At 43.5% G+C, this 27456-nt stretch overlaps 1 protein-coding gene across 3 annotated transcripts in view; it reads right to left on the bottom strand.

The window, feature by feature from the left end:
- Nucleotides 1-237: 237 nt before the first annotated feature.
- PAG1 (phosphoprotein membrane anchor with glycosphingolipid microdomains 1) overlaps nt 238-27456 on the bottom strand; it is a 148118-nt gene continuing 120899 nt past the window's right edge. For all 3 annotated transcript variants that reach the window (XM_017521856.2, XM_017521853.2, XM_037736083.1), the window contains 6 exons: nt 22931-23135; nt 20992-21043; nt 16820-16916; nt 13977-14578; nt 9761-9820; nt 238-6703 (listed from right to left, as the gene is read on the bottom strand). In XM_017521856.2, coding sequence (XP_017377345.1) covers nt 6341-6703; nt 9761-9820; nt 13977-14578; nt 16820-16916; nt 20992-21043; nt 22931-23055 — 1299 coding nt within the window. In that variant the 5' untranslated portion in view covers nt 23056-23135 and the 3' untranslated portion in view covers nt 238-6340. The remainder of the gene's footprint in view (nt 6704-9760; nt 9821-13976; nt 14579-16819; nt 16917-20991; nt 21044-22930; nt 23136-27456) is intronic.

Here is a 27456-nt window from a genome sequence, read left to right as displayed (position 1 = left end):
GAACTACAGGCACGTGCCACCATGCCTGGCTAATTTTTTAAATATTTTTACTAGAGATGGGGTTTCATCATGTTGGCCAGGCTGGTCTCGAACTCTTGACCTCAAGTGATCCACCTGCCTTGGCCTCTAAAAGTGCTGTGATTACAGGCATGAGCTGCTGCATCTGGCCTAAAAATGATTACTTTTTATGAGAAGGATTTCTTCCCCTTCACAATCCTCAGCTTCTGTTTTCTTCCCTGGTAACTGCAGGTCTGCTGTTGTCATAAGGATCTACCTTCCACATGCTGGACAGTGGGGGCTGCTGCTTCACTGGAACTTGAGGAGACCCAGGCCAGATACAAAGCACTGCAGGGACACTGAGCTTACTTGGATAGAGCATGGCACTCACATTTCTGCCTTTGTGAGTTTGATTCCACCACATATTTTTTAAAAGTTCTTTTCCATGGCCCCTCAGTGTGAACCATTCTTATGAAAGAGGTGAGCAACAGTATACATGTTTTAGCAAAACCCATGACAAATAGCAGTAGCACCTGCCGCCCTAGGTGGACCTGTGGCCTCATCCTGGCAGCTGTGATGAGGCATGGTTCTATACCAGCTGGCAGAGCCTGTGATATGGCAGCATGGTGATCAGTCCTGGAAAGACATAATGGCACGTCCTGTGAATCGTAGACTCAGAAGGCTAAGTGAAGAAGAGACCCAGCCAGGGGTATTGCTATACAAAGTGACAGTCCAGCTAAGTACCAGGAGGCAAACCGAGGTGAGAGGAAATAGTGACTTCATGGCCTAATTCTTTAGACTTACTCCTTCAAAGGACTAGAGCTGGGGACGGAACAGTAATCACAAAAATGTTTAAGCTAATAAGAGATATTTTTGGACTTAAAACTAAGGTTTACAAATTCCCAGTACTGAAAACAACTTTCTCACTCTTTTGTGGATTGGACAATTTGGCCATTACAAAGACCTTTTGAAACAATGAATGAAAATGCTACTAAGTGGTCATGAATTATTTTTTTTTAACATTTTTGAGTAAGGGGAGTACTTTAATACTGATTGGGCCCATGTAATAGACAATATGTCACTTTTTGTATAACTTTTTATGAGGAAAAAATGTATTAATAATGAAATGCCAATTCCTATTTTTAACAGACCTTTTTTTAGCTATATTTCAAGTTTTCCCAGAAAATATGAGGCATGTTAATACAACACAATTATTTAAAAGGTAACAACATGAAAACATTTTACTGCTGCCAATGAAACATACAGTCATCGATAAATGACAATCAGCAACCTCTGTCATACATGATTATGCAAGGTGATATGAGGCAACCGAAGCACAGCACAGTGAACAGAATACCCACAGTATATAACTGGCAAGCCAAAAAAAATCTTCCTGCATTAGGAGGAATGATTACGGAATTTAATGCTTTTTTAAAACTGTCTTTTAAACAAAAATTGTATTTCTCTTTTCATGTTACATTAAGAATTTGGAATATTATTTTTCAGTTAAGTCAAAGAAAAACTTGAAGAAAATAATGACATACCTCACAAATAGTAGAGACGGGATGTAAACACAGACCTAAAAATGAGCACTAGGATAATGCAAACAAACATGAATGGTTGTTCTCTTCTGGACTATGATTTTAAATTTTAATTTGGTAGTTCTAGATAAAGATTCTAATTCATCATGGTTTCTGGACTGATCTCTTTAAGTTAAACACTTTGAGTCTAAGTGTGTTCAACTTGCCTAAAGCCACTGTCAGGAAAAATGTGCTTAAGAAAAGATACAACACAGGGCAAGGAAATAGTACCGCAGAATAAGGAATTTCGATTTCACTGCAAATATAGCCATATTTGATATTATAGACACATGCTCCTATTTTCACATCAGTCGCTTATTAACACCAAACACTACACTTCAACTTTTCCCCATTACATGGTACAATAAGCCTGTCAAGATTTCCAGGAAATAACCATCAGTACCTACTGTGCTTCCAGCAGCCAAAGCTAAGCTGGCTGGGTACCGTAAATCAATAGCTTCAGAAGAATGGCATCACAAGATTGCATGGACTCATATTAACTATTATAAGGAGCACTAAAAAAAAAGGTAATCTGCTCATTTACAAAATCTGAATTCAAGATCCTAATTGAACTAAAGCTCTGTAATTATAGCCACGGTATCAGACCAGCTTTTGTGCACATCCTATATGACATTGCTGCCTGCTGATGTTTCACACTGCCTGTAAAAGCTCTCAGTTTTAAAAGGGAATGAAACAGGATGCCACGGGTGACCGACTTGTGCTACTGCTCCTTGGGAGTTACCTTGCCCTGGCTTCATCCTGGCTCAAGGCTACCCCTCTCTTTAGGCCAAATCCTTCTCAAACACTTATCTGAGAAGTACCCTCTTTACATTTCCTCCTCTTATGTTGAGTCAGAAGTCAGTCACATATATAACAAAATAGTCTTAAAATACCACTGTTTTTCAGCCAAGGGAATTATGGATGCAATTTAACATCTAAATGTATTAATTGGAAAAATTAAATGAGAGCAACTTAAGATCTTCCCATAATTACCAAATGAAAATGATTTAAAAACTGTTCCTTCCAATTCTGCTTTTCTGACAAAAGTTCATCATACCAGCAGGATAAACATTCAAAATACATAATAGAACATATCCTAATTTAGCACCAGAATTGTGTCAGAGCCAAGTTATACACACACATATATGTATATGTGTATATGTGTGTGTGTGTGTGTGTGTGTGTAGTTTGTTACTGGTTAAGGTAAGTAAATGCTGTAATTGGCAAAACAAAAATCAAGAGAAATATATATAGTGACATAATGTGGTTAAATTTTAGTTATCTGTGTTAACTACTTATTGTTAATTTAGTACCCAATTAGAATTAACTCTGGGATTTTGAGGGCTGAAAAATCAGTAATTAGCCTTTTTCCCACAAAGAATAGTGGTAGCTTCAAAAGCTTTAGCAGACATAATTATGTAATTTATTCAGGACAGAAAAAACATATGTAGCCAACATTCTTGTAAGAATTGCTTTCTTATAGAATTTAAGATTTCCTCAAACGTTTTCTTTTCTATATAGCATTTTGTTCTTGTGTAGTTATCTGCCTAGGATACAGACAGGATATTGAAACTACTTCAGTAGACATACTAAAAAATTTTGACAAATTAAAAAATTTCACATAAAACAGGTTACCGTTTCCTGCTGACTATACTTAAGAAATACCAAAAAACAGCATACAAAATGTTTCTAAGCTTTCAAAATACCTCAATAAAAACAAAGATTCTACTTTTAACTGAGATAGATTTATAATTCTTACTTATGATAAAAACATATCCTAAAATTTATTTTTAAATTTCACATAACCTATTACCATTGTTTGTAAAAATGGATGTCAAGATAGAATTTTAAATATATTGTTTTGACAACTACCTTTCATACATTTTATTTAAACTGTAGTATTAGCTCAAGATGAAACTTTTTTAAAGAAGCCATAGGCTTTTGTCCAACTCAAAGATCTAAGCACAGATTCTGAAAAAAGCAAATGTGATGAAATTTATGAAAAACTATACTACACAGTCCAAACGGTGATGGTGCCTCACCATTTATATGAAGTTTATATATTGAAGTAAATATACTCCAATAAAATAGCTGGTGTTCCAAAGAGCTGAGCAATCTTACTAAGGCTTACTCTGCTTCTCTCTCCCGCAACCCTCATGGCCTGTGCTACAGTTATTCTTTTATCGTTTTTGCTGGAGGGCCTTACAGAGTTCCTTTAAAAGTCCACTGAAAATGCTTATATCACAACTTATTCTAACCACTCGTTCTCAAATTAAAAGGTGTATTTCAGTGTATATTTGGCCACATTGCAGAACTAATATTTGAAAACTTCTGGGTGAAATTTTGGTAATGAAATTGTAAAGTGACATAATTATTTATGAGCTTTCTATTAAAAGAGTTTTTTTACTTTAGAGATCATACCCACCTTCCTGGTGATAAGTAAGGCATGATATGAAACAAAATTTTTGAGCTGTAAGGTGCCTATAGAGGATGTCATTACAGCATGCACAGTGCTAGGTGTGTAACATGACTTGGCTGTTACTATGTACTATAGAACCCAGTCACGTGAGAGATTGCTGGGTCAAAGTCATTAATACAAAGGAGTGAAAATCACCAGTCAAAAAGCAGTGCTTGGCAAAAAGCAGAGACTGGAATTCAGGCAAATGCAAGGTACAAACTTCTCTCTAATCTAAGGGTATTCTGCCATGATCTTCTAATCAATGATGATTGTGCTTATGCACATGATATCTTCGTGGGAGAGACCAAGATGATTGAAAAATAATGCCAGCCAGCCAGTTGACCCCAACATAGCTCACTTCACAATGTCAGAAGTGCAACGCAGAGCAGTCACAAAGTCAAGCCATGAATACAGGGATGTAAAAACATTCCAATGAGCTGGTCTCTACAATTTTTAAGACTCTTCATCCTCCCAATTATATGCTTTGTCATAAAGAAGAAAAACAGCTAGATTATTAAATCCAAAAAGTCACAGGTGTCACAATGGGATGAAGTAATTTCCTCATTTTTTTTCTTTATCTGTGTAGGAAAATCTCCCTTTCCATAGCCCACACTCATAATAGCACTTCAACTAGGCTCCTTTGAAAATGAAAAGTGAACAAGTTTCCTAATGCTGGCCTTATAAGATAAGATCTAAAGAGATGATTAGATTCAAACCAGGCTGAGCTCTTAATCTGAGTTATTTCAGCCAGTGATGTTTGTAAAATATAAGGAAAAGATTCCAATAGACGATTTGCACAGGTAAGCACTGGACTGCAGAATTCATCACTGTTTTCTGAAAAAATGTAATTAAACCTTAATGGAATTATGACACTTTTATGAGATTTATAATTCACAGCCACCTCTGATCATATATTTTGTTCTTCTTTCCATTTTTACCGTTTCAAATAATTCAATATTGCCCACCATAAGCCACTGAAAATGATTATTTATGTCTATTCCATTTATTTCTCTAGGGGTCTAGGTAATTTAGATCAGGAGCTCCAAGTACCATTTAAAAAGGTGTCTTTAAAAACCATCAATGTTTTAAACATCTGATAAGAAAAAAGATAACAGCTCCTTGTAATGACCTAACTTATGTGCTTTATGATATCTTTTAAAAAGGAGAGTATAAATCATTGTACCTAAAATCAAAATAGTTAATATACATTTTTTCTGGCACTTTTGAGAAAGTAGGCATTAAACATAAAACATCTTATAAACTCACATAACAAAAATAAATGTTTACATTTTAATCTTAGATGACCTTAGGATAACAGTTAACTTATAAGATGCCACACTGTTAGTGTGGGCAGCGGAGACCATGGGAAACACACATTCATGTCCACAGCCCTTCAGAGATGGATGTATGGCTGCTGTCCAAATATGTGGTCTGTGTCCCAACATAAAGATTAAGGCTCTCTGTTTTGAAGGAATGAGCTCTGGGCTTAAACCTGTACAGAAGTACCACAATACTCATGGAAAATACTGAAAAGGCTTGGATGAGTTTTCAAACATTGGGGGGAAAACGTTTTTGACTAGAAAAATAAAATAAAGCATCTAAAACTGACTTCAAGTACTTTGGGGAGAGGCTGCTGATAGAGAGTGCCAAAATAAGAAGAAACAAAGATGGAAGAGACTCCAGGGACGTCCCTCCCCAGTCCCATTCACCTGCAGGGTCCAGATCCCCAGGACTGGTGAGCTGGGCAGAAAGCTGCACCCACAGTTTGTTGCCATCCTAAGACACCTCCATTGAAGGCAAAGGCCAAGCCTTGTGTGAAAATTTCCTTGGAATGAACCATAGAAATCTGGACATTTTGAGGGGGAAAAGCTTTACATTTTAAAGTCAATAGCAGACAGAGAAAAGGAAAGAGGGGAAAAACCTGGCTCTTCCAAGTGGCAGTACATTAGGCGGGGGGCGTTGTGGTCCTTGGAGAGTGCAGTTTTTCCATACAGCCTGGCTTTCCTCACTAATAGGATGAGACCACTGACAGCTGGGATCTTTTGTGGGAGTGAAGGTGCAGGAGGGAGATATGCTTGGGCGTGCCTGTCCGTCTGGCAGGAAGGGGCACACTCAGGCGGACCTGGTCCGTACCTCTCTGTCTCAGAAACTGAACAACTGGGAGAACAGTCAGGGCCTCTCCAACCAGCTTCAGGTGACTAAAGCAGCATGTGAAGTATAGGTCTGTGTCACTTCTTCTCTTTCATGGAAGAAACATCCCCAGATGCTGATCGTCACAGGCTACCCAGGGCTGTCTTCTGGGTTGCTAGAGCCTGGTGACATCTCTGCCTTGCTGCAAGTCACTAATGCTCTCATAGTCGTTTTCCTTTGGGACGAGACTGTGGTGGCCATTGGTCCCCAAGGTGGCCTTTTCTTCCTCTCTGTTGAGAGTCTGTATCGCTTCATAATCAGGCTCTGGCTCCTCGCCGGGCCTCCCTGCTGGTGGAAGTGTGCTGTTTGAAGTTTTTTCGAAGTCTTTAACAGTAGCATAGAGATCATTACAGGAGGAAGGTGACCTCTGAGGGGCCCCTTGAATGGAGGTGTAGGTGGACTCTGGCACCGTAAGCGACTGTCCCAATTTATTCACTAACTGTCCAGGTTTATTCACCGATGAGTACATGGCTGAGATCTAGGAAACAAAGGGAGGGTTGAATAAACTTCCAGCTGTGACTCCCTCTTCCCCTTTTTAGTGACAAGCTACATACTGAGCACTACTGGGCTTCTGTGTGTGTGTGCTCCTTAAAGATTTGTTCTTTCTTATCCGTACTAATTATGGAGCACATTACTAGAGAATAATTATACACATTATCTTCAACTGTGTTAACTAGATCAGTCATATTCCCTTGATTCCATGAAAACTCAGTTCTCTTGGGTCTGCAGAGGAATTTGAGGAGAGGCGGAGTGGGAAGCTCCTCAAGCCTCTGGGGACCTGACCACAGCATTGTTTTATTTCACTTCTACATCAGAATGATATTTTGCCTAAAAAAGGGCTCCACTGCTTTACAAAAAAGGATGGAAAACACATAGTAGACCAGTGGTTCTCAAAGTGTAGGCTGTAAACCAGCAGCAGCAGGAGCTGGGAATCTGTTAGAAAGGGAAATTCTCAGGCCTCACCCCAGAGCCCCCAAATCAGAACCTTGGGGCTGGGGCCCAGCAACCAGTGCTGATTCTGAGGGCCAGTAAAGTGTGAGCGCCACTGAATTAGACTACTACACGCTTCCTGCATCACAGGGTCTCCAAGAGCAGTGGCTGGATGCTCATTGGTGGCACACATATATTTGAAAGGGTATTCCTATTATTATTGTTATTATTATTCTGAGATGAAGTCTCCCTCTTTTCTCCCAGGCCGGAGTGCAATGGTGGATCTCGGCTCACTGCAACCTCCACCTCACAGGTTCAAGAGATTCTCTTGCCTCAGCCTCCCGAGAAGATGGGACTACAGGCACCTGCCACCACGCCTGGCTAATTTTTATATTTTTAGTAGAGATGGAGTTTCACCATGTTGGCCAGGCTGGTCTTGAACTCCTGACCTCAGGTGATCTGCCCACCTCGGCCTCCCAAAGTGTTGGGATTACAGGCATGAGCCACCACCACGCCTGGCCATTATTTTTTAATTTAGTTGCATATTATTGGGTAAACAGACATTGACAGTCCAGATCTAGTTTTCTTCAGTGGGAAAATTCATTCTTGCTTGCAACCAGCCAAGTCAGAAATGACAACTTACAGAATACCATTTCCTATGGTAAGAGCCAGTGGCTTTCCAAGCACACCCTCCCAGTCTCACTAATAAATACTGTATCACCTCTGATATCAACAGAGATTTCATTCATTGTGAAGGTTAAATGTATTGATTAGGAGACTTTTGGGGAGTATTATTTTATTGTGAAAAATCATGGTTGGAAATAAGTAAAAATATCCTTCATTATTATACCTGTGTTTATTTTTAACACAGTGATTTGATTCATTCAAATACCCAGGATATACATGAACACGCTTCCTGACAGGTGCTTGGCTTCCCAAGTGCCAAGGGACATTTTTCTGCTTTCACTTTTCTCACATACTGCAGGTGAAGTTTCCAGCCGGCCTCAAAAGCTTCTTAAGACAGGTTTGCCACATGCTAACTGGTCATTTGCATGAGAACTTTTCAATACAGGCTGGTGGCTGGCTCACTTTGGTTAGGCCTTCGTGATCCAAGGGTAACAGTTCAGAAAAACAGTCTTTGGAAAACTCTTGCCATGTGGGTCTGACTATCCTAATGAATATTAAATTATTAACATTCTCACCTTAGAGATTTTAATTTAAAAAACTTCTCTCAAAATAGAAGAATTAAAATTCAAAGAAATTTCTTTGAATTTAAGGAGAATAAAAAAAATTCACTGCTGTTTATAACGAAGTGCAAACACAGAATTTATTCTCTAAATGGTGGTCCAAGCCAAAAATTATATATGGACAGATTATAAAAGGGTAAACAGTGGATGACAGCGGTGAGGGGAGACGGCACGCCAGTTTATTCATCACTTTCAAAGGTAACATCAAGGAGGACAAACGCACCTTGACCTAGATCGCAACAATGAGAGTCAGCCCCTCACCACCGTTTGCCTCTCTCCTCAACTTTCTTCCCCATGGTCCCTGCCATTAATGCCCCTCACTCTTTGTAAGGGTGCTTGGTCTTCTTGGCCTTTGTCCTCATTCATTAACTTGCAAAATAATATTGACTCTGGGAATGAACCTAGTGTGTAGAGGATCTCACTGTACATTTCAACTTTTATGAAAGCTTCTTGAGTCTTCTAATATTCCTTTTGATTATTTGTTTTCTATAAGTACTATTTTTATTTTGTATACAGGTTTCTCTTTCAGTCTCCTTGCTATTTAGCTTATCAATTTTTCTCTTTAAAACTTTCATCTTCTTTCCTCAGTCTGTAAATTGTTGCTACAGTCTCATAAGTTACTCTCTTCCTTTTCCCTGTTTCTCTTCTTTTTATAATCAATCATTTCCACAACATTCTGTTAAATTGGGATAACAGTACTTAAAGCTCAGATCTCAGTTTCAGACTGAACTGTTTAACATATACACATACATATACATTTACTGGCTTTAACAACTTTAACACTTCACTGAAAATCTAACCTGTGGATTTTGCTCCCTGATGCTTGGGAATATGTGATCTGCTCTTGTTGGCTGCTATGTCTGACCCTAGCTCCAGCGAGGAATGGTACTTACTGAAGTTTTCTGCTCTCAGCCTCCGCACAGAGACCTCCTCTTTCTGTCTCCCAGGCAGGAGCAAATTCCCTACACCCACCTGTTCTAATTTCCCGAATTTTCCAACCCACAATTCATTTCCTTCTGATATGGTCTTCCTGACTGCTGACTGCTCCCATGCGGAGTTTCTCTCTTCTCACTCTCCTCCCCTGCCCTCTCTATTTTTCCTGACCCTGACCCTGCTTTCCTGCCCAGTTTCCTTTCCTAAGCTGACTGCTTGTCCTGCCATCCTTCTTGTCTTACAACCTGCCCATCAGTCTCTCTGAGCCATTATAAAACCAACAACCCAAGTCTTGATCTCCAAACATAGGTGTAGAGAATATTTCAGCTCTTTCAAAGGGTAACATTACATTGCATTTATTCAAGAGGAGAAGCTCTATTCCTTACTACAGGAGTTTTCTCTTTTCAAGAAGAAACAAAACTTACCTCTTCTTCTGTGAGAGTGGGGTCTTCTTCCCGAGACTTGTATGACAATGAGCTAAATCTCTGTCGGAACAAACACAAGCCAAGGAAAGCAGTTCAACGTTAACATCTGACCTTTCTTTTGCACATGTTTTCTCTTATCTGTCTAAAAATGTCTTCAAATGATTTTTAGGGAACCACAAAGAAATTATGGGAAGCACTGAGAAACAAACACTTAAGCAATCTATTACTACATGTACAATGTTCAGTGATATCTACTAGCATTATCCTTAGAGAAATTTCCTCTCATTTTGTATTTGGATCTGTAGGTACAAATAAGCCAAAATAATTATCTATACTACTGTTTCAATTCCTAATTGTCACTGAAAGATTGGTCATTCATGGAGGACTAATATTTAAAAACATGGTGTTTCTTTATTAAATGCCTGAATTTTATACTTCTACAGTTTGCAGGCGTCATCAGAAAGATCCTTAAGTCATCTGGAAATGTCAAAGCTAATAGAGAAATGGACTTCCATTTTGTGTCTTCCCCCCTGCCTGATTTCTCAATGATTTTGGCTCTTGGTTTACTGATTCTCTAACACATCTTTTGTCTTAATTTTTGGTGACCTCAACAAATGTGTATCCTTCTAACTCCCACCTTTAGTTCCTTGACTTGCCCTGGCCCCACTGATCTTGTGTTCTCTCTGCGTTCCCTCTCCATGCCCACCCCTGACCTTGGCACCCTCATGGCTGCACACCAGGCCTTTCTAAACCACAGCCTCTCCACCAGCCCAACTCCCTGCAACCCTTTCAGACCAGCGCTCATTGTCAAAGCTTACTCCTGTAACCCAGTTCCAATGCTCTTTCAACACCACTGGGACCCATTCATGTTTTCAACGCCTGCTCTTCTCCTTGGTGTCCTTTACTGCTTTACTAAGCTCAAGTTCCATAGTCAACTGCCAATCATATGTGAACTTAATTCTCTAGTGAGCCCTTACAGCAGTTTCGTATCATCCGATGCTTCCCCAGTACACCCCGTCTCTGCTCAGCTCAAAGTCTACTTTGCATTTTCCCCTCTTCACCCCAAACTTCCAACACCTTCTCACCCATCTTCACTCTGAGCAGATGACCTTGCTTCCTAGTTGGCTAAGAAAACTGAAGGAATCATAAGAAATTTCTATGAACTCCTACCCCTACCCTCAGCTTCTTCATTCATTTTCTCTTTGTTAAATTGTGCCAACAATTCTCCCAGTGCGGGACCATTCCAAGCCACATGCAAACATGCTGCATTCTAAAAATAAAACAAACCCAGTCCTACTCTGAAATTCTACCTACTCATTATCTCACTTCCTTTTTTTTTTTTTTGACACAGGGTCTCATTCTGTCATCCAGGCTGGGATGCAGTGCCGTGATCTTGGCTCACTACATTCTTGATGTCCCAGGCTCAAGCCATTCTCCCACCTCAGCCTCCCAAGTAGCTGGGACTACAGGCACACACCACCATGCCCAGCTAATTTTTGTATTTTTTATAGAGATGGGGTTCTGCTGCATTGCCCAGCCTGGTCTCAAATTCCTGGTTTCAAGTGATCCACCCACCTCAGCCTCTCAAAGTGTTATGATTACAGGCATGAGTCACTGCACCCAGCCTGTCTCACTTCTTTATAGCAAAATCTTTTAAAAAGTCAGCCAAACAATTTTTCTCTTCTTATTCTCTTTCTAATCCATTTTGGTCACATTTCTGCCTCTACCACTCCCCAGAGACTGCTCTTCTCAAGGGCACCAACAGGACTCATCTTCCCTGCCCTATATGCTCCTCTCAGCAGAGCAGCCTGCCACTCCTTCCTCCCTGGACACGTCCTTCACTGGCTTCCAGGACTCTACAACTTTCCTGTTTTTGTTTCCTACCTTGGTCTCGTCTGCTGGTTCCTTTTCCAGATCTCTACTGTTGGAACTCTTCCAGCCTCTATTTACACTTGCCTATCCTGTGACCTCATCCAATCTCCTGGCTTTTAAAGCCACATTCTGTGGATGACTCCCACATCAGCAAATCCAGCCCTGCCCTTTCCTTTTAACCTGGCTTATCAATCCAGCTACCATCTGATTAGCTCTGGTTGGAAGTCCAATTGGTATCTCAAGCTAAACATATCCAACACTGAATGCTGGATCTCCCCGCAAAACCTGCTCTTCATTTCAGTTAATGGCGATTCCATCTTTCCTGTGCGTTGGACCCAGCCTCGTACTCATCACTGCCTCTTCTTCATTTCACCACATGTAGGATCCATCAGCAAATCTATTGGCTCTGGCTTAGCTTTTCTCATCACCTCTGCTGCCTCTGCCCTGATCCAGGCCACCACCATTTCTGATCCGGTTTATTAGCGTCGCCACCCAATTGGTCTTCTCACTTCCACCCTTTATAGTCTATTTCAAAACTGGAGGCAGAGGGATCCTTTGAAAACATAGGCCAGGTTGTGCCATTCTGCTGCTCAGAACTCTAGTGACATTATTACTGTTCAGACTATAAGCCAAGGCCATCCAGGATCGAGCCCTGGTTCCCTTTCTCCCCACTGCTGTCCTTGCTCTTCCCTCTCCAGCCACACCAGTCCCCTTCTTTTTCCCTTTAAAAGCCAGGCAAGCTGTAGCCTCAGGGGCCTCACACTGGTCATCCCCTCTGCTTCATGTGCTCTTTCCACAAAAGCACAAACCTCACTTCCTCGCCTCCTTAACTCAGATGTCACTGTCGCCTTTATAGCTGGGCAGACCCTGACCACTCTATCCAAAACTGTACTCCCTACCTGTTTTCTCAGTCCTTCTTATTCAGTTCTATTTTTTTTCTCTTATAAACTTTAAATTTTATGTCTGTCTCTTCCCATTATAAGTTCCACAGAGCAGGGATTCTGTTCATATACCTGATTTGTTTCCAGCACCTAGAAGACTGTGTGGCACACAGCAGGTGCTCATTAAGATCTTTTGTTAAATAAATGAATGAATATTAAATACTTCAAACTCTCAACTCATTTAAAATTGGGGTTGTTTATATAAAGATGATGGATTACACATTTTTTACTATATTGTGGAAAGAGAATTTTGTTTCCAGATGAGTATTTCCAGTTTCTAATGTGAAATCTGGGAGAACTGTTTATGAGCAATGGTTAGACAACTCATCTTCGTATCTTTCTAATGCTTGTAAGTAAAAAGCTTAATCTGGTTTAGGCAGCATGAACTTCACATCAGGTTTATTGTCTTTGGTTATATGAAGGGCAAAAAATTGGACTGCATTTTTGCATTTTATGAACATGTTCATAAACCCTTTTAGTGGTGCTCTCAACAGCTGATTTCATGGATAATACAAAAAGTTGAAATCCATTCAGAGAACAGCACAAAGAACGACTTTCTTGGTCTAACTATACAAACAGAGTATTCACCTCTGTCCATGAACTACGGAAGGTTTTTAAGGCTACTAGTGACTGGCTAACCTGCTACTTGCATCTACTAAAATCTAAATAGAAGAGAGGACCTTGCTCTTTTTCTGTGTAGAAAATAGAAATTAGAATATTAGTTGCCTGAAGTAGATGGGGCTAGTTAAATCCCAAAGAGATTTTGACAACTAGGGATGTGAACTTCACTGCAGCACAGATATCAAGCTAACAGATGCGCACAGAAGGCTGTGGATTGCTAATGCATTTTAGAGATTTGTTGAATATCTAAATTTAGGAAGTACAGGCTATAGTTTAGAAATGGTCACAAAATAAGATCTTCTATTGATTTATATGAAAGTTTATACAATCAGACATAACCATGGGTGCCTGCGAGTTGGTTCTCGTGGTGCCTATTGCTATGCATGCTGATTTTGGGGATCCTGGAAGGGTAAAGGTCACCATGCTGCTGAGGTAGTCAACAAGCAGAATAGGTAAGATCTGTGGGCAATGAGTCCAGTCTCTCTATTTAACTCCTGGATTTCAAAATGAAGCAAATGAGACTTGGCCCTAATTAGACATGATGGAAAAAATGCGAAAATATCCAAGTAAGGTGCTGAGAGAGAAATATGTGATAAATGCAAGTTTTTGGTATTTTATTACTTGGAAGGGGAAAAAGCCAAACACAGCTTCCATGAAAACAGCTCTCATCGTTCAACAAACTGGAAAGTGTTTGCAGATATTTCCCAGAACAACCCAGGACCAGCTAGATTCCTAAGCAGGACAGGAGCCCACAAAGGCAAAACAAAAACGCCAGCACTCACCTTGTTAGTTTCACTGGTCCTGTCTGTGGCATTCTCTTCTGCCTCTCCCTCTTCTTTCTCCTGAAGGTTTTCATTCTCGTCCAGAAGCTTCACCGGGACCGGTGGTGGGGCCTCCTCTTCTGGATCATATGAATTTCCAAGAATACTCTCTGCGTTAACACTTTGGCGACATTTTTTGTTTCTGTCCACCGAGGCATATTCAGCAAACTCAGCTTTACCTTCAGTCTGGGGCGCTGGGAGCTCTTTCGAGGCAGAAGTAGACTTCGCCTTGCCACTGTGGCCTTTCTCCAGGTGTGCAGCTGCAGCCACCTCCTTGATCTCTTTCACAGTTTCATACAAGCAGTCCTCCACCATGTTTTCTTGGGAGGAGCTGTCCTTGAGCACTTCATAGGGCCCTTCTGTCCCCAGCCCCTGGTCCCCGTCCACACTTCTCGCCGTGAGCATGCTATCCACTGCACTCTCAGGAGGGATCCTGGGCAGCTCCCGACTCTGATGACATTTTGGCTTCCCTGTGCTGTCCTGGGAATCCAGCAGATCTGAAGCCGACGTCTGGACTTCCTCGTAATGCTGCATGCAGGTCAGAGTACTGTCCTCTGAAAGAACTAAAGCAAGCAGACATATTAAAAGTGGAGAAAGGCAAGTCTTTCAATAATCACTACTGAGAATCATGTAATATAAAGTTAGGTTAAATCAAGTTGCATTCTTTTAAGTCTTTGGTACAAATTATAGTTGTTATGACCGTCAGTATCCTACTTTAATCATGGCTTAAAATAAAGCTGTCCATTATATCTCTCACAATATAATATTTGGTAAGTTATCTTGGGTATAAATGTAGTTCACAGTTACTTTCCTCAGTTAATGCTACTCCTGATGAGAGTCTTGTAGGCAGTGTCTAATGTGACTAGAAGGTGACCAGGTTGATGCAGCCAAACTATGGGATGCTGGACTCCAGAAATGGGGCACATGCAATGACCACACTCCCCAGCCCCACTGGCCCCTGCCTGTGTGGAGGGAACTACTGGTAGCTACCCCTTTTACACAGATCACTTTTGCTTGGCAGACATAATGGAAATCACAGGGCAAACACCACTCTTCAGCCATTAACACAAAAGGACTGGCACTTCATACCCTTCTTCCATCTCACCCTGCCAGCAAGATTCCTACCTCAAATTGGAAAAAACCAAATGTGAGATTCTTGGCCAGCCACAGATATGCTGCAGTGTGGAGCCATTCAGCTGTCCCTTTGTCAACTATGTTGTGAGTGCCTGCCATGTACCAGGGGTGGTGCAGGGTGTGCAGACACATCGTTCAATGCAACAGAAAGCCCTGCCCTTAGGATGCGGACACAAAGCAAGCAAGTTATTCCATTAGTGTCTCACTTTGGGGGAATTAGAAATAATGTCTCTGGGCTGGGCGTGGTGGCTCACCCCTTTAATCTCAGCACTTTGGGAGGCCGACGTGGGCGGATCATGAGGTCAGAAGATTGAGACCATCCTGGCCAACATGGTGAAACCCCATCTCTACTGAAATATAAAAAATTGGCCAGGCGTGGTGCTGTACACCTGTAGTCCCAGCTACTCAGGAGGCTGAGGCAGGGGAATCACTTGAACCTGGGAGGTGGAGGTTGTAGTGAGCCAAGATCGTGCCACTGCACTCCAGCCTGGCAACAGAGCAAGACTCTATCTCAAAAAAAAAAAAAAAGGAAAAGTGTCTCCAAGGGGTACATGAAGAAATGACAATGCATCCCCCAATCCTTCTGAACTTACCAACACTCATGTGTGTTCAGAATCCCTGATCATCATGGTGGGGTGAACTTTTGCTCTCTGGTTCTAGCTGTCTACATCATGGTGGACAGAGAACAGGCACTGGTGTCCTGACTACCCCACCATTTCCTTATAGGTAAACAGGGGTAACAGGATGCCCTCCTACCTCAGGTGAAAGCATGGTGTAAACTCTAAAGTGTGAAGCAAATGTAGCTGCTCTTTCCATCAGCAAGAGTATACAATGCATGACGTACATGTTATGCAGAGTGGCTGAGTATGTGCCCAGGGCTCAGACTGCCTGGTTCCAATGACAGATCCTCAGCCCACTGACTCTATGATATCAGGCAAATTAGCAACATTTCTGTGGAAGGCAGAACCACCCCGAAAAATATCTGCCTCCTAATTACTGGAACCTGTGAATGTGTTATGTTATATGGGGGTATGGAGGGACTAGGGTTACAGGTAGAAGGCTGCTAATTAGATGACTCTGGGATGAGAGGGAAGTCAGATGATCCAGGTGGCCCAGTGTAATCACAGGGGTCCCTATAAGTGAAGAGGGAGGGGGAGGGTCAGAGAAGGATGTGAATGAGGGAAAGGCCAATGGATTCTCCTTGAGGCTTCAGGAAGGACTGCAGGTCTAATGATGCCCTGATTTTAGCCTAGTGAGACCCATTTCAGACTCCTGACCTCTGGAATTGCAAGCACATTTTGTTATTTTAAGGCATGAGGCTTGTGGTAATATTGTTACAGTAGCAATCTGCCCAGTTTTGTCACCTTTAAATTGTGAATAGTAATAACAGCTATCTTAAAAGGTACTGATATTATTATCAACAGCAGTAATATCATGGGGTTAGAGTAAAGGAATGAGCATACCTACAAGTATTAGAACAATGCCTGGCACGCAGAAGTGTACGAATAAGTAGTATTATTCACCCAAATGAGGTGTTCTGCTAAAACTGCTAGTAATACTAACAGTGGGCAACAACACATTTCCTACTTTTTGAGCTACACATTTTGAAACCTTGGACTTTCACAGGTGATGAGGCCCGTGCCGAAAGCTGGTATTTTTGCAGAACTTACTGTCCCCATTGGTGAGTGCCCCATTCTGCTCACTGCTGACAGGGGCATCTGTTGCCAGGCTAGTAACTGAGCGGCTGAACATCTCTTTGTCTGAAGGCTGAAAAACAACAACAATAACAACACATGCATCACATCGCTAAGAATTGGGACTGCAGAGGAGAGGAGAAGATCCGAGGCTTTAAAAAAAATTAAAACAGCAGAAACAGAAAACAGAATCTCCTCCAGTAGTCCCCTCACCCAGTTTCCTTATCAGCAAACAGGGGTTAACAGGATGTCCTCCTACCTCTGGTGAAAGCATGGTGTAAACAGAGAACACATTTCAAGACCCCCAGTGGATGCCTGAAACCATGAGTCGTACTGAACCCCACACAAACTATGTCTTTTCCTATCCATATATATTATACCTACAATGAAGTTTAATTTACAAGTTAAGCACAGTAAGAGATTTAGCAGTAACAACTGGTAATAAAACAGAATAACTATATTTATATTGTAACAAAACTTATTATGTGCTCTCAAAATATCTTGCATGGTTCTCACCTATTTTTGGATTGTGGTTGCCGGTAGGTAACTGAAACTATAGAAATCAAAACCACAGATTGAGGGGAGCTACTGTTTTTAGATTTAAATTAAGTAAAATAAAAGAAACTCAACTGAGTTCCTTGTTGACTCGTCACATTTCAAGCACTCAATAGCCACATGTGGCCAGTGGATACCATATCCAATAGGAGACACAGAACACTTCCAGCACTGCGGAAAGCTCTAGTAGACAGTGTTGTCCCAGAATCTTAGGAGCACGGGGAATCTTCCAAGGCTATGTGCAGAGCTTCCTGCCTAGTGATCTACACAGGGCTGCAGGCAGGTTGTGAGTTATCAGTTCCCTTAGCTCAAGGCAGGGAGGGGACTGGTTGAAAAAGACTACAGCAGCCTCATCCTTACAACACAGGTGTTGTAAATCATTACTGGTAACGGTGTGCCATGCCATGAGAAATGTGGAAAGGCATCACCCTTTGTCATGTGAAGGGAACAGACTTAAATCTGGTCAAAGATAGATAATGTTATTGACTTCTGAAACTATTTTAGAACCAGCCAAGCCTCTGGCTTCTAGGTTCACAGAAATAATATGCTGAAAATTAGCTCTGCAAACCATTTTTTTTTTTTTTTTTGTATAGATGAGGTCTCACTTTGTTGCCCAGGCTGGAGTGCAGTGGCATGATTGTAGTTCACTGAAACCTCAAACTCCTGGGCCCAAGAGATCCTCCTGCCTCAGCCTCTGGAATAGGTGGGACTACAGGTATGTGCCACTACACTTGGCCAATCTGAAACGAACTTTAAGAGATGGGATCTTGCTGTGCTGCTCAGGCTGGTCTTAAACTCCTGGCTTCAAGTGATGTGCCCACCTCAGCCTCCCAAAGTGCTGGGAATACAGGCATGAGCCACTGTGCCCAGCTCTGCTAATCTTATTCTCACAAATAAACTTAGGACATTTGGTGGGAAGAATGGCATCAACAGTTGGTTTTCGGCAGGGATAGAATGTGTAGATATTACCCAGAACAATATGCCAGGCTCAGCTATAGCTAAGAGTAGTCAGAAAGCAAGTTGGTAGTTCGAGTATTTCTTAAAATACCCAACTTGTCCCAGGTTGCAGTCTGAATCACTGCGAATGTGATTTCCTCCTTGTCCTTTTCATGGCCTGCGTGTTCCAAGAGGTGGCGTCATGCTCCAGGATTCTACCAGGAAAGTTGTGATGTAAACAGCACATGAACCTTTGCTAGTTGGCCTCACAAATTCTCTATTGACTGGAAGCCAATAATAGACAGCAGATAGTTCATGCCGTGTCATGATCCAAAAGTGTACTGGGAGTCAGCTGTTTCAATCCAGTGCAGCTCATTCATATCTGATCGGCCCTCAGTGAGATGGGTTACTGTGTTAGGTTGCCAGGAACTTGCAATGCAGGTGCTAATATCCCAAAAATGATGTGATAAATGGGCAGGCATGGGTGTGAGGGAGGAAGGCTCCCAGGTGGGCCCACAACAGCATAATCGATCACAGCTGAAGTTATCATAATCTAGATTCTAACTACTATTCCTAATCTCTGCTTCTATGAGATGAAGAATCCACCAGAGGGATAAGATCTAGGAGGTGAGAAGCTCTTAAAGAGAGCTGGGTGGGCGAGCGTGTGTACATGGGTGCCAGTGACTGTGAAAGCATGTGTCCCTGTGTGTGTGCACGCTGACTCACAGACATTCACACCCAAATAAGCGAGGCTATGGGTTTGGGCGGTAATGAATTATATGGCGGATGAGGAAGAAGGCGTGGGAGTGGGGAGCCAGCTTTTTCCTTTTATCCACCTGCCGCTCTCTTCCTGTCTCAGCCAGGGCTGTGCCGACCTTGGACCTCCAGCAGAACAGCAGGAACCCATGCTATAGGCCAGTGGCTCTCACACTTGGGCTTACAACAGGATGACCTGGGGCGATCGCCTTGTTAGCCTTTCACTGGGCCCCACCCCAGGAGAATTCACACCTCTAAGGAGCTCCCAGGTGCTGCTGCTTCTGGCAGTGGTCCAGGCCACATCCCAGAACCCCTGCTCTAGAAAGAAGTGAGGAATGGTGGTGGGAGCTCTTCCCCAGCCCACCCCACCTCACCAGCCAACCGGCACCGGGAGGATGGTGGAGTGAGGAAAGGCAGGGGCCTGGAGTCTGCATGGGGAGAAGCAACTGTAGGGCATTCCCTCCATCCCTCCCACCGTCCCTGCTGAGGCCACCACAGCAGCAATCACCAGGCAGAGCAGAGGCGCTGGGCACAGATGAGAAGTGGGGACAACATGGACAACCAGAGACGGGAACTGGGTGAGAAAAAGAGTAAAGGTAGGAGCGGCAGTGAGGGCCCAGGACAGTGGTGAAGGGTGAGGTGGGCGTGTGCACATGGAGGGGAGGGAAGGAAAATCCTGGGGGTCCCAGGAGGAACAGGGAGTCCTGACAACTTCCTGCCTGCTTGGGCCAGAGGAGTCCTGAGAATTGGCAGGTCAGGAAGCCTAGACTGGAGGTGCCCCCGGGTCCTCTCTGCATATGTCTGCTGGCTGCGGGTTTTACACCAGACCTTGGCTCATCCATGCTTCCTTTTTTGCACCCCCTCCTCCCAACCAGTTTTTGCTAGACCTTGAAAAATGTCCTGAACAAGAAGCACCTTCTGTCTTAGCACTGCCCCAGGACCCAGATTGCTCAGCCCTTCAAAAGCACGGCCCTGGGTCAGAGAAGACAAGGCAGGATTCTCAGGCTGTTCCTCACTATGGTGGATCCCTCAGGGCCTCGGGATCATCAGGACACTGCAGGATACTGAGAGCTGGGAAAACGCCAGCAGGGCCAGGCTATACCTAGGGTGCTGTGGGACCCAGGCTCCCGCCAGCTTCATGACCTGTTGTTATGGGTTGAACTGTGTCTCTCTAAAATTCATGTCCCAGTCCTAACCCCCAGCACCTGAGAATGTGTCTCATTTGGAAACAGGGTCATTGCAGATGCAGCTGGTTAATGTGAGGTCGTGCTAGAGGAGGGCGGGCCCTAGTCCAATATGCCTCGTGTCTTTCTAAAACGGGGAAACTTGGACACAGCCAGCCAGGCATAGAGGGAAGGTGATGTGAAACACAGAGGGAGGCCACCAGGAAGAGAAGGCAGAGACTGGGGTGGTGCCTCTGCAAAGCAAGCCACAGCAAACCACCAGAAGCCAGGAGAGGCCTGCAACAGACTCTCCCCCAGAAGCAACCAATCCTGCCAACACCTTGATTTTTGGACTTCTGGCCTCTGGAACTGAGAAACAAACTTGTTATTTCAGCCAATCAGTTTGCGGTCCTTGGTTATGACAGCCCTAACAAATTAATAGAGGCAAAAAGTCACATCCCTGCAGTAGGTTGGAGCCATCTAAGGATTCCAGTGGCAGCACTACTGCATCCATTTCGGAAGCTCTCCCAGCGAACGCGGGGGAACTGCACGGGCCTGCAGCCTGGCAGCCACAAACCTACAGAAAGAGGATGCGGCGGAGGGGGCCATGGTTTAACTCAGGCTTAGCTCTCTCTGTGGGTTCTACTCGGTTGCAAGCACGTGGGAGCACACTGAGACAAGGAGCTGATGTTTCGAGCAGGCACGGACTGACAGGCAGACAGACATGAGTGGGCTCACCACGTTCATCAGGTTCTCGTGGTCCCCACTGGGCTGTCGCGGCTTCTTTTCCCTGAAATGAAGAGTGAAATGCTGTAATGTCAAATGTGCCCCCCTAAAATCAAATGCATACTGGCCCAATTCTTATCAGCTTTTAAATCTCTCTTAAGAACGATGTTTATTTTGTCAACGAAGACAAAACCAGAAAGCGGCTTAATGGCCGATTTGCAGGTGTTGGTTAAGAGGAGGTCAAGCCTCAGCTAGGGACTGTCCACCTCCCCTGGGAACCCTTCTTCCAGGAAAAAACATACAAGTTCACGAAGAGAGGACCGAGGCCTGAGCCTGAGTAGAAACTGTTTATACCTAAACTAGCAGAACAAGTTATGCCCCCTCAATCCCCCCCCCGCTTTTTTTAAAGAAATTATCTTTAAAAAAAGATAAAACAAGTATGAGTCTCTGCAAAGTCACACACTGCAGTGGGATGGAGAAAATAAAAAAAATACAAATTTTGGCACACCGGGAAGGGTACATGCTCTCAGGATGAGTCATATGTACTTCCAGTCTATGGGAAAGTCTGTCAAGTAAAAATAGAATTTGTTTTTACTCGGGACAGTCTAAAAAAGGCCATCAGTTGTAGAGAATAGGCAGCTCATCCACGTTCTCTATAAAACAAGGGTGACACCTAGTGGGAATATGAGTAACTGCAGGGGAGCCCGGGCTCTGCAGCCTCTTTTTATTCATCTTCCCAGCGACTCAGACTCTTGTTACAGCCACAGAGGTCCGGGTCCCACCTGGGCAGGGATTAGGAGGCTGGCTGGGTTCAGAGAGTCTTGGATTTTCTCCTCCTGACAGATTTTAGGGTAGGAAGCCATTTCACAATTTTAAGTGACACCCCTGGAGTTGCTTCCACGGTGGAGGGAGGGTTTGGACACAGGGCTGGCTGATGGTCAGCTGGTCTGCACGGGCCTCTGGTGGCATCCCGCCCATCAGAAGGTTGCGTGCTTTATGACAGTTCCAGGATGTCCTGAAAAATCACTCCTGGTTAGAAAGAACTTCTCTCTGAGCAAAGGTTTCTCTTTTGGGGGGAGCTGACATTTTATATGAGACAGAGGAGAGAGAGAGAGAAGTACAACTCAAAAAATGACACTGATGATTATTTAACATACAGCATGTTTCTCTCCTGGGAAAATTAATGTGTTTCTTTTTTTTTTTGAAACAGAGTCTTACTCTGCTGCCCAGGCTGGAGTGCAGTGGTCCGATCTTGGCTCCATGCAACGTCTGACTCCCGGGTTCAAGCAATTCTCTGCCTCAGCCTCCTAAGTAGCTGAGATTACAGGCGCCTGCCACCAAGCCCGGCTAATTTTTGTATTTTCAGTAGAGACATGGTTTCTTGGCCATGACCATCTTGGCCAGTCTGGTCGTGAACTCCTGACCTTGTGGATCCACCGGCCTCAGCCTCCCAAAGTGCTGGGATTATAGGTGTGAGCTACTGTGCCTGGCTAGTCTGTTTCTTAAGAAACTGAAGGTCTACACCACACATTTTAAATCATAAACAATCCCTCTGAAGCCACGTAGCAGCAAACATTCTCAGTGACTTCTACGGGATGATAGCAAAAAGATGCATGCCACACAAGATTTCAAAATGCCCACTGATGACAAAAGACAAAATCCATTTTGACAAGCGTGTGCTCAAAAGAACAGCACGACTTTCATTCTGGGAAGTTTAAAATATAAGGGCTTTTCTAGTTGCTCCCCAGCAAAATCAAATATGGGTTTTCCTTAAGTGAATGAAGAATGTCCTGGGATGCTTTGCAGCAGGGAGAAGTGAGTTAAACCTAACACACAGGTTTCTGTGATGGATCTGTAGTGGATTCAATTCCTAACAGGCTTTTCACATAAATGCTTCTGGATACAGGGGATATATTTGTTTAGGCACCAGTATACACACTCTGGTTCTCACCTGTCACAACTAGAGCACAGGAATATGAGGAAGGCGATGAGGAAGAAAATGGCTACAGCGGCCAGACTTCCCCACAGGGCGATCTGCATCTGTCCGCTGCCCAGCAGGCTCCCCGCGGGCCCCATGGTGGCAGCAGGCACTGGCACAAGCCGAGGGAGTCAGTCAGTCCTTCAAGGGTGGCGACATGGGGGCAGAGAGCTGCATCCTGTAGAGAGACCAGTGTGTGTGGAGAGTAATTCCAGGGTAAAGTGGCAGAATCTGTAATCCGGTCCCTGTCTAAAGCGAGCCCTTTGTGCAAAGTCAGGGAAGCGTGTGCTGGATGCTGAGGACAGCCCTGGACTGGAGTTGAAATCAGACTCTGGGCAAGTCCGCTCCGTGGTGTAGGCCTTTATTTATTTATTTATTTATTTAACCTGAAAACGAAAGCAGGAACATAGAGCTGTCTGGCCCCAGTGTTTAGAGCAATAGATGTCTTACCGTGATATGTTTGGGGGTGGATTCTTCTATTCAATTCTTCTTGTTTTTTCTTTTCTTTTCTTTCTTTCTTTTTTTTTTTTTGTTCAAAACAGAGTCTTGCTCTGTTGCCCAGAGTGCAGTGGCATAATCGTGGAAATCATGGATCACTGGAGCCCTGACCTCCCTGGGCTTAAGCAATCCTCTCCAGAGCCACCCCTCACCCCCAACTTCTGGGACTACAGGCATGCACAACCATTCCCAGGGAATACTTTTATTTTTTGTAGAGATGAAGTCTCACCATGTTGCCTACACTGGTCTTGGACTCCTGGGCTCAAGCAATCCTCCTGCCTCAGCCTCCCAAAATGCTGGGATTACAGTGGGCCACTGTGCCTGGCCTGGCTGGATTCTCAATGTCTATAAATAAAGATTTCAAGTACTCCATAGCAAATAAATACATACTCATTTGGGTCCATTAAAAAAAATCACAACAGTATACAACAATACTTACACAGTTTTTACAAAAATGCAACTCATCATTTGCCCCCACTCCCCACTGCCATCTCTCATCTCCCTAACCCACTGTTCTCTGAGGAGGTTTAAGGTCAATGCAACTAATGAAACAGAATGTCTTTATATTCACCTGCATTTATTTATTCTGAGTATGTTATTTATTCTAAGTATGTTTTCACTATCCTGCTGTAAGCACCCAACAAATGCATTTTCAAATGAATGAATGAAGTGTGTGCTAAGAATACATCCCCAGCAATAAATAAGACCTATTTATAAACAACTGCAAGAGAAGCGTGAGAGCTGTACCTCGTACATTTCCGTACCTGGTACGTGCCAGTGACTCTGCTCAACGCTTTCCCCATTTAATTGCTGTCACCACCCTGTGTAGGAGGCACTGCTAATCCCCCTTTTACAGAGATGGAAGCTGAATCCCAGCAGAGCGGTGACTTCCCCCGAGTGTCACAGGAGCTAAGTGGCAGGGAGGGATGAGTCCAGCTGTTTCAGACTCCAAAGCCTGTGCTCTGCGCCCATCAAGGAAGCTCCTTCTCACTGTGGGGATGCTGGGACTCATAGGGGTCACTGCACCCTGTCCCAACGCTTCCAAGCAGAAACAGGTTCCTTGTGCAAAATATTTTGAGAGTTACGGATATTTTAAAAATGGAGTCGTATATCAAATGATCTGTCATCACATAGGCCTTGTTTAAAGAACATTGGCTTTGCTCAATTCTAGAACATTCGAAATGAAAAGAAATAGCATTTAAGCTGGTCTCGAGTGTCACGAAGAAAGCAAATACGTTTGTTTTTTGATGGTAGTGCAATATTTTCCTCAAAAAGACTGCCAGTATTTACATTTTCATTTGCTTCAGTGACAAAGCTGTGACTGTATTCAGCCACCCCTGAGCACAGACATCAAGACAGCGGAGGGGAAGGCTTCATAACAAACCAGGGTGCCTCCTAAAATGGGGAAAATAAAAGCCATTTTGGCAAAGGTGGTTTGATTGGACCAAATTAGCTCAGGGTGAAACACTCACATTTATTTGAATATATTCTTTAACTTTGAATATTCAAATAAATATGACAGTGTTTCACCCTGAGCTAATTTGGTCCAGTTGAACCACCTTGCCAAAATGGTGACAGAGTGACACTCTGTCTATTTGAGACAAAGTCTCACTCTGTCACCTAGGCTGGAGTGCAGTGACACAATCTCGGCTCACTGCAACCTCCACCTCCGGGGTTCAAGCCATTCTCCTGCCTCAGCCTCCTGAGCAGTTGGGACTACAGGGCTGTACCACCACACCCAGACAATCTTTTCTATTTTTTAGTAGAAATGGGGTTTCACCATATTGGACAGACTGGTCTCGAACTCCTGACCTTCTGATCTACCCTCCTCGGCCTCCCAAAGTGCTGGGATTACAAGCGTGAGCCACCACCCTGGCCAAAGTTAAAGAATATCCAAAAGCTGAAGAAAAAGATACTTTTACCTACAATGTATGCAGAGAGAGAGTTCTGAGAGAGGAAGCTGTTTTCCTCAATCTTTGAATCAACATGAACATCTTCTGAGGCTCGATAATTATATAAATGCAGGGAGGGCTTCCTGCGTAGTACAGAACTTCGTTCTTCCTGTGTTTGATTGTATATTATGCCTGTAAACACTACAGGCATACAGTCATAACAAGTAAAATTACTTTTGCATGTTTGCCCCCAGACAGCTATAACCAAATGAAAATAACCACCACTTCTCTTGTGATTTGTTGATGCAAAGAATAATTCACTTTAAATGGAGACTACAAATTGGCACCACAATAGGTTTTAAAATGCATTCAAGCAAACACCTAAATTATGGTGACTGACGAAAATATATAAAATACATTTTTATACACAGGTCCAAAGCAGAAAGTATTTTAGGAAGCACAGACAAAAGGTATCTATCTCCTGTGCAGGCATCTGTTTGTTCTTCATTCATTCATACAACAGATTAATTGATGCCTATTTATAAAACACCATGTTCTTAGAAAATAGTTTGCTGTGTGAGTTATTCAAAAGCCAGAGATCCATCTATGAAACCTAGTGTGGAATTGCTAGCACCTCTCTCTTTTCTGTACATGTTTCTCTTTTCTCTCTTCTCTCTCTTAACAGAAGGAGGTCGACAGACTATGATGAGAGATGTGGGGTGCCCAGCCCATTAGAACAGTGCAGGGAAAAAGAGGATGAAAGGGGATTATTACAAGCTGCTGCATAAAGGACAGAACCAAGAGGAAATGTATCAAAACCCCTGGCTTACTCCCCTTCAATTACAATTTTCTATAAAGCCACTGAAAGACTTTTTCCAAAGTTCTTACTGGGGACAAAATCTCACAGTGAACGGAATGCTCATCGTCGGGTGCACGTTTCTGAGTCAGATGCACTGCAGTCCCCAGGGACAAAGGGCCAGTTGCGGGGACAGCTTTCTCCTCTTTGACCCTCTCGGTGCTGCTCTGCAGGACTGTGGGACACCAGTCCCCGTGGTCGTGGGCAGTGCTGGAGGCTCAAGGGTGGCTGCACCAGCAACTGCCACCTACTCCTCTTTGGGGGCCTGGCAGAGTGTGTGTGGGGTGGCTGAGGGGATCTAGACTAACATAATCCTTGACATCAGGTGTCCTGGGTAGACGGCTCCCATTTTGGAGATCTGTGTGCTGCTATTTTTCTCCCGTGGTCTCTCTCTTTTTTTCCTGGATGTTTGTTTCCAAAATTCTGCTGCCTATGCCTTCTCTGGCTATCTCCTTAAATTTTGGCAGCTCATCTACAACTGAACCAAGACTGCCTCCCGCTCACCCTCCTGCTTACATGTCTAGATGGACTTCCCAGGAAATGTGTCTGGGTGGACCAGCTCCGCCCTCCCCATGTGCGCAGATGCACACAGATCACTTTGTGTTTCACCTTCTTGGAGCAGCTGAGGGTAGAGGCCTCATGTGGAAGGTCCAGTGCTCTGCCCCTAGGCTGGACCCTCATGCGTTGGTTTTACTGCCCTTCGGTGCAGTGCTTGGGGGTCTGCGTTCTGTTCTTCTGAGTGAGGGGAAGGTGGAGGGAAACCAGTGTCCTTTCCAGTTGCCAGGAGGCTTTTCTTAGGATGAGTGATGGAAGGGAGAGAGAGTAAGTGGTAGGAGGCATAGCATATGGATAGTAAGAGTTACCCTGAACAGGAAGGGCCCTGTGGCAATCGTGGCATTTCCAGACCCTACACTCTGCCAGTTGGGCTCCCTGTGGAAAAGCCACCACCCAAGTCAGTGCTGTCCTGTGACATGGTTAGGGTCCACAAGGACCATCTTATTTTTGGCTGATTCAATATCAAGTAAAATATGTCTTGACTGTCAGGAATGACCTCTTCCACCAGAAATACCTGAACCATTTGGAGCAGCATCTCTCATGATTTTTTTCATGAAAACGTTTAAGTCTATTTCTCTGAATCCTGTTCTTTAACTTGACTCAATAAACTTGCATTCAACCATAGAAATTTATTTCTTCCTCCTCCTCCTCTTCTTCCTCATTTTTTTTTTTTTTTTTTTTTTTGGACACAGGGTCTT

This window comes from Cebus imitator, unplaced genomic scaffold (genome assembly GCF_001604975.1).
Source record: "Cebus imitator isolate Cc_AM_T3 unplaced genomic scaffold, Cebus_imitator-1.0 Scaffold22, whole genome shotgun sequence".
Classification (NCBI taxonomy): Eukaryota; Metazoa; Chordata; class Mammalia; order Primates; family Cebidae; genus Cebus; species Cebus imitator.
This window is presented reverse-complemented; position numbering and strand designations above follow the sequence as displayed.